At 47.3% G+C, this 11,349-nt stretch overlaps 1 protein-coding gene across 1 annotated transcript; it reads left to right on the top strand.

The window, feature by feature from the left end:
* The first annotated feature begins 3,946 nt into the window (after nucleotides 1–3,946).
* LOC126993204 (uncharacterized) lies at nucleotides 3,947–7,031 on the top strand. The gene is made up of 5 exons (XM_050852072.1): nucleotides 3,947–4,135; nucleotides 4,373–4,703; nucleotides 4,863–4,973; nucleotides 5,036–5,060; nucleotides 5,174–7,031. Exons 1-5 carry the CDS (start codon nucleotides 3,947–3,949, stop codon nucleotides 7,029–7,031), a joined length of 2,514 nt encoding a protein of 837 aa, XP_050708029.1.
* Nucleotides 7,032–11,349: the final 4,318 nt, after the last annotated feature.

The following is an 11,349-nucleotide window of genomic DNA, read 5'->3' as shown; positions in this document are numbered from 1 at the left end:
CATCTATCCGACCAAGCTGAAATTTTGTGCAAATCCTCTTGGAGGCTTTGCCTGTCTTCGTCAGTGAGAACCAAGCTACCAATCTTTGTGTCGTCTGCAAATTTACTAACGCGATTATTGAGTCCAACATCCACATCGTTGATGGATGTAAATAATGAAGAGCACTGGGCCAAGAACCGAGCCCTGAGGGACACCACTAGTGACCGGTGCCCACTCCGAGTGAAATCCGTCAATCACCACTCTTTGTTATTTATTCGTTGTTTTTCGCTTCAAGACAGAAAAAAAAAATGAATGCGTATAAGCAGAAAATAACAAGTAATAAGAATAATAAGAAAAATAAAAAGTAACAATTATAATACTGAATGAATAGATGAAATAAAAATATGAAGAGATAATGTGAAGAAACAAATGAAGTATAAGAAGAAGAAGAAGAAGAAGAACACAAGGAAGACCAAGAACAATAAGAGAAAAAAATCAAGAAAATAAAAACAAGAAAAAAATCCCCTCCCTACGTCAAAATATTATCATGTCATACAAATGGGAGGAAGGAGAGAACGTTCCGAAAGAACATAAGAACATAAGAACACTGGGAGACTGCAAGAGCCGAGTGGCCAATACAGGGCAGCTCCAGAGTCTCCCCCGCTACTCACGATGGGTGAGGAGGTGTAGTTTCAGGGGTTACAGGTAGAGGCTTGATCCTTGTTTACCTTCGGTACGGGCGTACGCTCCAGTACCCTGTCTCCTTACTGCACCCACCTCACTCCCACCTGTCATCCTCGTCCATGTAGCTATCCAGTCTACTCTTAAAACAAGCTATCGTCCCTGCACTATGTGATTGCTGAGTCTATTCCATTCCCCCACCACCCTATTACTAAACCAATGCTTGCCTATATCTCTCCTAAATCTATACTTTTCTAATTTAAATCCATTACTGTGTGTTCTATCCTGCTGGCTAATTCTCAGTACTTTACTTATATCGCCTTTGTTGTAACCCTTGACCCATTTGAATACTTCTATCAGATCTCCCCGCACTCTTCGTCTTTCTAGTAAATGTAAGTTTAAATGTTTCAGCCTATCTTGATATGGAAGGTTCCTCAGCTCCTGAATCATCTTGGTCATTCTCCTCTGAACTGATTCTAGCAAGTTGATGTCCATTCTGTAGTGTGGGCACCAAAATTGGACAGCATAATCTAAGTGTGGCCTAACTAAAGCTAAATAGAGTCTGAGGATGACCTCTGCACTTTTGTTGGTTACCGTCCTGTTAATGAAGCCTAATACCCTGTTAGCCCAATTCCTCGCATTAAAACATTGCTTCCTTAGTTTTAGGTCAGAGTTCACTAACACTCCCAAATCCCTTTCACACTCTGATCTGCCTATCGCTGTGGAGTCTAAACTATACCCGTGTAATGGGTTGCGTGTTCCTACACTAAGTACGCTACACTTGGTGACGTTAAAATTTATCTGCCATTTCTCTGACCAAGCTGACAGTTTGTTGAGATCCTCCTGCAGTGCTCTAACATCCTCCCCTGTCCTAATAGTGCGTCCTATTTTGGTGTCATCCGCAAATTTACCTATGTCACTAGTTATCCCATTGTCTGTGTCATTGATGTAGATAATGAATAAAAGTGGGCCTAAAACGGAACCCCACTGGTGATATTACCCCATTCGGATTTTTTTTTACCGTTAATGGTAACCCTCTGTTTTCTGTCGTAAATCCACGCCCTAATCCAATCATAAACCTCCTTTTCTATTCCATGAGCCCTGACTTTATTTAACAGTCTCTGGTGCGATAATTTATCGAAGGCCTTACTAAAATCAAGATAAACTACATCGTAACTCTCATTATTGTCAGCTGCCTCGTATACTCTATTGTAACATAAAAGCATAAGAACACAGGGAGACTGCAAGAGGCCGAGTTTCCTACACAGGGCAGCTCCAGAATCCCCCCCACTACTCACGATGGGTGAGGTGTAGTTTCAGGGGCTACAGGTAGAGGCTTGATCCTCGTTTACCTTCGGTACGGGCGTACGCTGGTACTGGGCCTCTCGGGAGCTGAAGTCGGCCGCTATGTGTTGGTACAACAGGCCGTACAAAGGGAAAAACGCGCCTTAGAAAGGGAAGAACGGAAGAGGAAAGAATAAATTAAGGAACGAAAGAGGCAAGAAGAAATGGAAGAACGGAAGAGGAAAGAAGAAATTGAAGAACGAAAAAGGCAAGAAGAAATGGAAGAACGGAAGAGGAAAGAAGAAATTGAAGAACGAAAAAGGCAAGGAGAAATGGAAGAACGGAAGAGGAAAGAAGAAATTGAAGAACGAAAGAGGCAAGGAGAAATGGAAGAACGGAAGAGGAAAGAAGAATTTGAAGAACGAAAGAGGCAAGAAGAAATGGAAGAACGGAAGAGGAAAGAAGAAATTGAAGAACGGAAGAGGAAAGAAGAAATGGAAGAACGGAAGAGGAAAGAAGAAATTGAAGAACGGAAGAGGAAAGAAGAAATGGAAGAACGGAAGAGGAAAGAAGAAATTGAAGAACGGAAGAGGAAAGAAGAAATTAAGGAAAGAAAGAGGCAAGAAGAAATGGAAGAACGGAAGAGGAAAGAAGAAATTGAAGAACGGAAGAGGAAAGAAGAAATTGAAGAACGGAAGAGGAAAGAAGAAATTGAAGAACGGAAGAGGAAAGAAGAAATTGAAGAACGGAAGAGGAAAGAAGAAATTGAAGATCGGAAGAGGAAGAAGAAATGGAAGAACGGAAGAGGAAAGAAGAAATTGAAGAACGAAAGAGGAAAGAAGAAATTGAAGAACGGAAGAGGAAAGAAGAAATTGAAGAACGGAAGAGGAAAGAAGAAATTGAAGAACGGAAGAGGAAAGAAGAAATTGAAGAACGGAAGAGGAAAGAAGAAATTGAAGAACGGAAGAGGAAAGAAGAAATTGAAGAACGGAAGAGGAAAGAAGAAATTGAAGAACGGAAGAGGAAAGAAGAAATTGAAGAACGGAAGAGGAAAGAAGAAATTGAAGAAATGCAGAAGGAAGAAGAGCGAAAGTTCGAGTTAGCGAAGCTTGAGGCCGAGAAGGAACTGGAGCTGGCTCGGATCGCCGCTTCGAGTAAGTCTGCTCCTCGTTTTGACGGTGAGTGTGCTGACCGTCCTTGTTTACAAGGATGGAGATGACTTTGCTTCTTACCTTACCAGATTCGAAAGGATAGCTGAGCTTTTGAAGGTTGACAAGGATGCTTATGCTGTAAGATTGGGAGCCCGTTTGTCTGGTAAAGCTGCTAGGATTTACACTTCGCTTTCTCCTGAGATTGTTGCTGACTACCATCTTCTGAAGAAGTCCCTGCTGAAGAGCTTTTGCAAGACTCCCGACGGCTTTAGAGTGGACTTCAGGTCAGGCAAGATTCAGCCAGGGGAAACTTACGAGCAGTTCAGCATTCAACTTGGCCGCTCGTTTGAACAGTGGTTAGAGGCTTCCAATATTGACTTCACCTACGCTTCTTTAAAGGACTTTATGTTGCTAGATCAGTTCATCTCCTCTCTTCTCCCTGACCTTCGGACGTTTATTAAGGAACGTGGAGTGCGCCGTACAGTTAGCCGACGACTGGTCATCGGCGCGCCACTCATATCCCAGGTCTCCCCAGTCGTCATCTGCCAGCAAGAAGACACACAAGAAAGATAAAGCTTCCTCCGACTCCGGTTCTCCTGCCGCCAAAGTTCCTGCCTCCACCCTGAAGTGCCATCAATGCGGGGAGGTAGGCCATATCCGCCCCAGGTGCCCTAAGAATCCTCGCGCCTTCAAGGACGCGCCGTCCTCCTCAGTTAACATAGGCTTCTGTTGGGAGGACAGGAAAGTTTCCAACTACTGTGTTGCGGGGACCATCAACGGCGCCTGGACTTCTACAATCATCCGTGACGCCGGTTGTTCCAGCCTCATCGTTTCCGAGGAGGCCTTGCCAGATGTTGGAACGTAACTGTAAGAAGGTAACCGTTTACGACTACCTAGGTCGGCCAGACACCTTCCCCGTCGTTCGGTGCTACCTAAAGTGTCCCTACTATGAAGGCTGGGCTGATGCCATCCGTGCACCTATCAAGTTTGCAACCGCTATGATTGGTGACATTCCCGGGGCCCATAAGCCTGACGACCCTGTCTGTACATCAATCTCCACTCCTCAGGAACAAGATGCTCGTCCTCCTCTCCGTACAACGCCTGTTACGCAAGATTCCTCTAATTCGCTTCAGGTCGTCTCCTCTCCTTCCGAGTCTGAATTAGCCTGTGTTGTTCAGACTCGTGTTGCTTCAGCGCGTGTGAGACGCCTGCATCCGCCTGTTCTCTCCGACTTACAACCACTCAAGGTAACGCCCGCCGACTTTGCTCGTTTACAGGAGACCTGCCCCTCCCTCGGCGCAGTGCGCGCCAAGGCTACTGCCGGACTGCCCGATGTAGCCCGGAATGGAGCGTCCTACAAGTTCTCCTGGACGAATGGACTCCTGTATAGAGACTGTGTCGCTTCTAGCCGGCCCGGCAAGGTCGGGACTCGGACGTTGGTGCTCCCTTCTGACTGCCGTCAAATCGTGCTACAAGTGGCCCACGAGAGTCCCCTCGCCGGTCACTTCTCTCATCGGAAGACGGAATCGAAAGTGAGCGATAATTTCTTCTGGCCTGGCATGTGGGCCGATATCCGTGACTACTGTCGGTCCTACGACATATGCCAGCGTAAGTCTTATAAGGGCCAGGTTAAACCCGTCCCCCTCCAACCACTGCCTGTCGTCACGGAACCATTCTCCAGAGTTGCTGTGGATGTGGTGGGCCCTCTCTCTCCGCCGTCTGCAGATGGACACTGGTATATTCTCATCCTGATTGACTTTGCCACAGGGTTCCCTGAAGCCATTCCACTCAAGGATGTGGACTCTGTTTCTGTTGCTGAGGCTCTTCTGTCTTTATTTTCCAGGGTCGGAATTCCCCGGGAAATCCTGAGCGACAGAGGTACTCAATTCACTTCTCAGCTAATGGCCGAGCTTCACAAGCTACTTGGTGTGAGGCCCCAGTTCACCACACCGTTTCATCCGAGTGGTAATGGTCGAGTGGAGAGGCTGCATGGGCCCCTCAAAGCTGCTCTACGGAAGGTTTGCAGCGAGAAGCCTAGAGTGGCATCGCTACCTTATTCCGACTTTGTTTGCCCTCAGGGAAATGCCCAGCGACCGCACCGGCTTGTCGGCCTTCGATCTCCTCTACGGGCGCACTGTGCGAGGGCCCTTGACTGTACTGAAGGACTTATGGGAAGACCGTGACCTGCAGGAGGAAGAACGAACGAGTCTGCAATACGTCATCGAGCTCAGGGAGAAACTGACCGAATGTGCTCAGCTCGCCGCCCGGGAGGCTGACGTAAGTACTGCAAAGTACAAGTCTTATTTTGACCTGCGATCTCAAGATAGACAATTCAAGCCTGGCGACGAGGTCCTAGTTCTTCTCCCTGACTCTACCAAGAAGTTCCTCGTTTCCTGGCGTGGCCCATTCAAAGTGTTGGAACGACGAAACAAGGTGGACTACCTGGTTGATGACCCGAGGGGGCCTAAGCTGTACCACGCCAACCTCCTAAAAAGGTACCATCGCCGCGCTCAAGTAAACTTCGCGTATGTCAAGGACGATACTTCAGCGCCGGATGATGACTGTTCACCCACAGGACCTTTGGAAGCAGAGGACCCTGACGACCTTGTTCCCCGTCCTTTGGTCTGTTCCGTTCCTGATTCCGCCCTCAACCCGGCGCTGGACATCAACAAGTCCCTGGAGTGGAACCAGCGCTCATCGTTAGAAGACGTACTTTCCACCTTTAAGGACGTATTTTCACAGACTCCAGGTTGCACCAACACCCTGCAACATGACATAATTTTAACCACCACCAACAGAGTCCTCACGAAGAACTACCCTGTGCCGATCCACCTCCGTCCTTACTTTGAGAAGGAAGTTAACAACCTCCTCCAACTAGGCATCATCCAGCCGTCGTCCTCTCTACACTGCTCTCCCGTGGTAATGGTACGCAAGTCTGACGGGAGCTACCGAATGGCCATAGACTTCAGGCAACTTAACTCCGTTACTGTTTTTGATGCTGAGCCCACCTGTTCCGTCGAAGGGGACTTGCACAAGTTTGCAGGAGCTACCTACTTTTCGGAGCTTGACTTGTGCAAGGCCTACTACCAGATCCCCTTGACCGACCGTGCCAAGCCTCTCACTGCTTTTTCCACCCACCAAGGATTGATGGAGTTCTGTCGACTTCCCTTCGGTCTCGTCACCGCCTGCTCCACCTACATCCGCCTCATGAGGACTGTTCTCGCGGATCCGCCTAACATCTCCTTTTATTTTGATAACGTCTTCATTTACTCGTCAGATTGGCCCAGTCACCTAACAGCTCTAACATCTGTCCTTGAGCGGCCTCGTCATCACTGGCTGACGTCGAAACCATCCAAGTGTCGGTTTGGCTTCCCTTCTATCCAGTACTTGGGGTTTGTGATTGACGTGGTGCACCTTCGCCCCATGCGGGACAAGACTGAGGCCCTGAAGCAGATCAGCCCTCCTACTACCAAGAAAAGTCTTCGCAGCTTCCTGGGGATGGCTTCGTTCTACCGCTGTTTCATCCCCATGGCTGCCGAGCTCACGGGACCTCTCTCCGACCTTCCCCGGAAACCCCAACGTGAGCCGCTGCCGTGGACTGAAGACCTGTTATCACGGTTCGAACAACTGAAGGACGCCTTGCCATCGCAGCCAGTCCTACGATTACCTAACCCCGCCTTGCCTTTTGTTCTTAGGACAGACGCCTCGAACTTCGGGTTGGGAGCTGTGCTGCTGCATTACTACAAGGATACCCCCCATCCAGTCTGGTATGCCAGTCGGAAGCTGCTTGACCGGGAAAGGAGATACTTCCCCATCGAACGAGAAGCCCTTGCCATTTTGTTCGGGATCTCCAAGTTTGACTTCTACCTCAGAGGTAAAGAGTTCATTTTAGAAACAGACCATAAACCTCTGGTATATCTCCACAAGTCCAAGTGATCCAGCGACAGACTGATGAGGTGGGCCCTTCAGCTGCAGAACTACCCGTTCCGGTTGGTTCATCTTGCCGGCCGAGACAACGTGGGCGCAGACTTTCTGAGTCGCTCCTTAGGAGGTGAACGTTAGCCGTTCCTCTTTGTCATTTCTGGTTGCTTATTTCTTGTTGTATCGTGTTAGTTCAGTTTAATCTACCTACGGTAGATTTTTGTAAGGGGGCTTATGTGAGGGCTGAACTACCACTAACACACACACACACACACACACACACACACACACACACACACACACACACACACACACACACACACACCAGTATAAGGGTTGATGCTCTTTCGATTATTCCCAGCTTGCCGCTTCACCCAGCCTGCTTTGTTCGCCGACCCGAAGCTGCTCCTGGTGGCGATGCAGTCTCATTCAGCTTCACGGTCGGCGCCCTGACTTCACGCAGCGTCGAAGCGAGCCAAGGTGGTGTGGTTGCCCGAGAGCAGAGGCAGAGCGGAACTGACCCAAGAGCGATCCTGGACCTGCGTCCCTTTTCCTTCCTCCCTCTCAACCTTGGAGCCCCGCAGTCCACTGGGCACGGCCTGCTTGCGCCTCCGTCCCACCTACCCAGTTTCGTCTCCTCGCCGAGCTGACACCGTTTGTTCGTCCTTGGCTCCCCGTCTACCCGGGCGTCATCATCTTCGGGCACTCAGGCAGCTGACATTCTGCTGAGCCCGTCCTCCTCCATCGAGTGACGTCTACGAGGCAGTGTGCGTCTCTACATCACCGCAACGGGCGTCTCTTCCCACGAGGCACCACTCACAATTGCCGGGTCGGGCTGCCGCTTTCCCTGGGTCCTGTCGCGGTCTACTGGAGAGTACGGGAGGTGTATTGGACTTTGTACCTCAACATGTTTACACTTCCACTTTTGGTTGTTTTGATCATATTCCTTAGAAACCTGGTGAAGGTATAATCATACTTGGACTCGATTGAAGTAGTTGCCGCCGTTCTCCTGGCTTCAATCAGTCCTATAACCATCTGAACCTCCGGGCCTTGACAGACATACTCTTAAACATATCGGCGCAAGCACACATATTTAACACGGTTTTCCTAGGAGCTTTGGGCATTTCCTTGGGTAGCTTAATAACCCTGGTGGTAGTTTGGCCCTTCCTTTGTACCAAAGAACTTTAAAAAAAACCTCATTAGAACCTGATTTGTCTTCTTTTTGGCATTTGGAAATTGTTGATGTGAGGTGAGGAGGGGTCTGACAGTGCCGACCTAAGATTTCTCTGTACATGTTAGAAATTGGAGCATCAGGAAGAGGTCAGTATTTACACTTTCTTGCGTTTACTTTTGGAGTTTCTATTGCTTAATAACTTAGCTCTTCTTCTGTATGTGATTGAAACAAGAGGATCAGGGCGAGGTTAATATTTGCAATTTGTACATTTTGTAATCGTCATAAGCTTGGATAATAATTTTTAGTGATGACACCCAAAAAAACAACCAATTCCTGCCTCTTAAATATCATTAACGGATAGATTCAGATATCGACGTAATGTGCAGATAGATAAATATGAATAGATGGCTTAGACACACACACACACACACACACACACACACACACACACACACACACACACACACACACACACACACACACACACACACACACACACACACACACACACACACACACACACACACACACACGTACCCCCCCCCACACACACACACGTACCCCCCCCTCCCCACACACACACAAACACACGTACCCCCCCCCCACACACACACACGTACCCCCCCCCCACACAAACACACGTACCCCCCCCATATACACGCACGTACCCCCCCCAAACACACACAAACACACGTACTTCCCACAAACACAAACACACGTACCTCCCACACACAAATAGAACAAGAAGAAATCACAATTTGAAGATAAGTGGTAAAAGATTATCGTCGTACGAAGCTAAACACTTCTTCAATCGAGTTGTTAATGTTTGGAACTCTCTTCCCTGTGATGTCGTTGATAGTACAACAGTTACGGCCTTCAAGAATAGATTAGACAAGTATTTTGAATCCAACCAGCAACTAAGATATTACTCATTGTCGTAATAACGTTTTTTCGAATACTGGTGTCTTTGTCCGCTTTAATCGCCCGGTTAGTGGTAGCAGCAATGGTAGTTCTTTCCTCTTTCCTACATAAATTCCATGCAGTTTTTCCATGCTGCATGGTTCTTTTTCCTTTCCTGCCAGCTTTGGCTGGAGGGATGGGGGGGTGGGGAGGAGCCTTCACCTTTGCCTTCCTTCATCTTCCACCTTTGATTAGATAGTTAGTGTAGCTTGTCACAAACAGCCTCGTAAGGACCAGCAGTTCTGCTGTTGTTTGTTCTTACTTTGTGTTACTTTGTGTTCCTCCTCCTCCTTTTTCTCCCTCTCGCTAGCTCCCCTTTCTTGACCTCTACCTCGTCGTCTTTTTCCCTTGCTATTTTATCCTCCTCCTCCTCCTCCTCCTCCTCACGCGTGGGTCAGTGAAATGGGTATGCCTGGGAAAGGTAAACTGCGTGTCACAATCGGTCCTGTGTCGCCGGCTGAGGGGGTCTGCTGTTACCTGCGCGGGGTCACGGGCCAAGGGGACGGAGGAACGCGCCGGGGTAATGCGTAGGTTATCGTGTGACCTCCCACCCCCCCTTCACCCCTCTTCCCACCATCATCTTTGCCTTATACAGTGTTGCGTCCTGGTGTTTTTTCTTGTGAGTGCTTCATATATTGTTTTAAATGAGGGTTTGATAGTTTTATGCGTGTGTGTGGGTGTGGGGGTGGGGGGAGGTGTTAGTGGTTGAATGTAGGGAAGTAAGCCAGCCATGTATTAGCACGGGTATGAAGGGGTATACAGTAAGGTTAGGTTAGGAAGGTTAGGTTAGGTTAGGTGTGGGTTTTATGGTTGAGGGAAGATTGTGTGCTGATAGCGGAGACAGTAACAGGAAGAGGCAGGCAGATGTAGAAAAAGTCACCCAACCAGCCAGGTATTAGTATGGGTGTGAAGGGAGTTTACAGGAAGGTTAGGATAGGTTAGGTGTGGGTTTTATGGGGGAGGGAAGATTTGTGCTTTTTAGCGGAAAGAGTAACATTAGGGGAGGCAGGCAGAGGTAGAAGGAGTCACCTAACCAGCCAGGTATTAGCACAGGTGTGAAGGGGATATACGGGAAGGTTAGGTTAGGTTAGGTGTGGGTTTATGGGGGAGCGTAGATTGTTTGCTGATAGCGGAGACAGTAGCAGGAGGGGAGGCAGGCAGAGGTAGAAGAGTCACCCAACCAGTCAGGTATTAGTACAGGTGTGAATGGGGTTTAAGGGCAATATTCTTAAACGTAAAAGAACATAAGAACGTCAGGAGTCTGCAAGAGGCCCGTTGGTTTATACAAGGCAGCTCCTGTAAGTCTAATCCCACCTTACCTCACTATCCATGTTAGATCGTTAAGTGGTTTGTTTCTTTGTTTGTTAATGGGTAGTCAAACAGCTGTATTACCGTCAGTTAGGTAGGTTAGTTAAATAGATAGTTTGATAGTTAGTTAAGCAGTTAGAGTCAGTTAGTTAATTTTACTATATTCTGTATTTATTTATTTATTTATTTATATTATTATTTTTTTTTCTTTTTCCTTTTCTTTTTTTCTTTTCTTTTTTCTATTTGTTTTCTTTTTCTTTTCGTTCTTTTTTCCTTTGTGTTTTCTCGGTGTTGGTTTTCTTTTTTGATGTTCTTTTTTGGTGTTCTTTTTTCCTATCATCCTTTTGTCGATGTTCGTTGGTCTGGGTGAGCCGCTTTCCTCCCAGAAGAGACCCACCCATAATTTTGGAGATGTTGTTAGGGCCAAAAGGTGGATGATGTTTGTTTTATTTCATTTTCTTGATGTCGTGTTTTTCGTTCTTTTTATTGCTTTAGTTTTCCTTTTCGATGTTTTCCTGTTCTTTTTCTTTTACTTCTTATTGATGCTTTTTGATGTTCTTTTTTCCTATCATCCTCTTGTTGATGTTCCTTGGTCTGGATGAGCCGCTTTCCTCCCAGAAGAGACCCATCCATAATTTTGGTGATGTTGTTTGGGACCGAAAGGTGGATGATGCTTCTTTGTATTTCTCTTTTCTTGATGTTGTTCATTTATTTCTGTTGCTTTTCTTTTTCGATGTTTTTTCTGATCTTTTTCCATTTTTTTTGGTGTTCTTTTCTATATCATCCCTTGTTGATGTTCTTTGGTCTGGGTGAGCCGCTTTCTCCCCAGAAGAGACCCACCCATAATTTTGGTGATGTTAGTCAGGGCCGGAAGGTGGATGATGTTTGTTA

Source organism: Eriocheir sinensis, unplaced genomic scaffold (assembly GCF_024679095.1).
Source record: "Eriocheir sinensis breed Jianghai 21 unplaced genomic scaffold, ASM2467909v1 Scaffold583, whole genome shotgun sequence".
Classification (NCBI taxonomy): domain Eukaryota; kingdom Metazoa; phylum Arthropoda; class Malacostraca; order Decapoda; family Varunidae; genus Eriocheir; species Eriocheir sinensis.
This window is presented reverse-complemented; position numbering and strand designations above follow the sequence as displayed.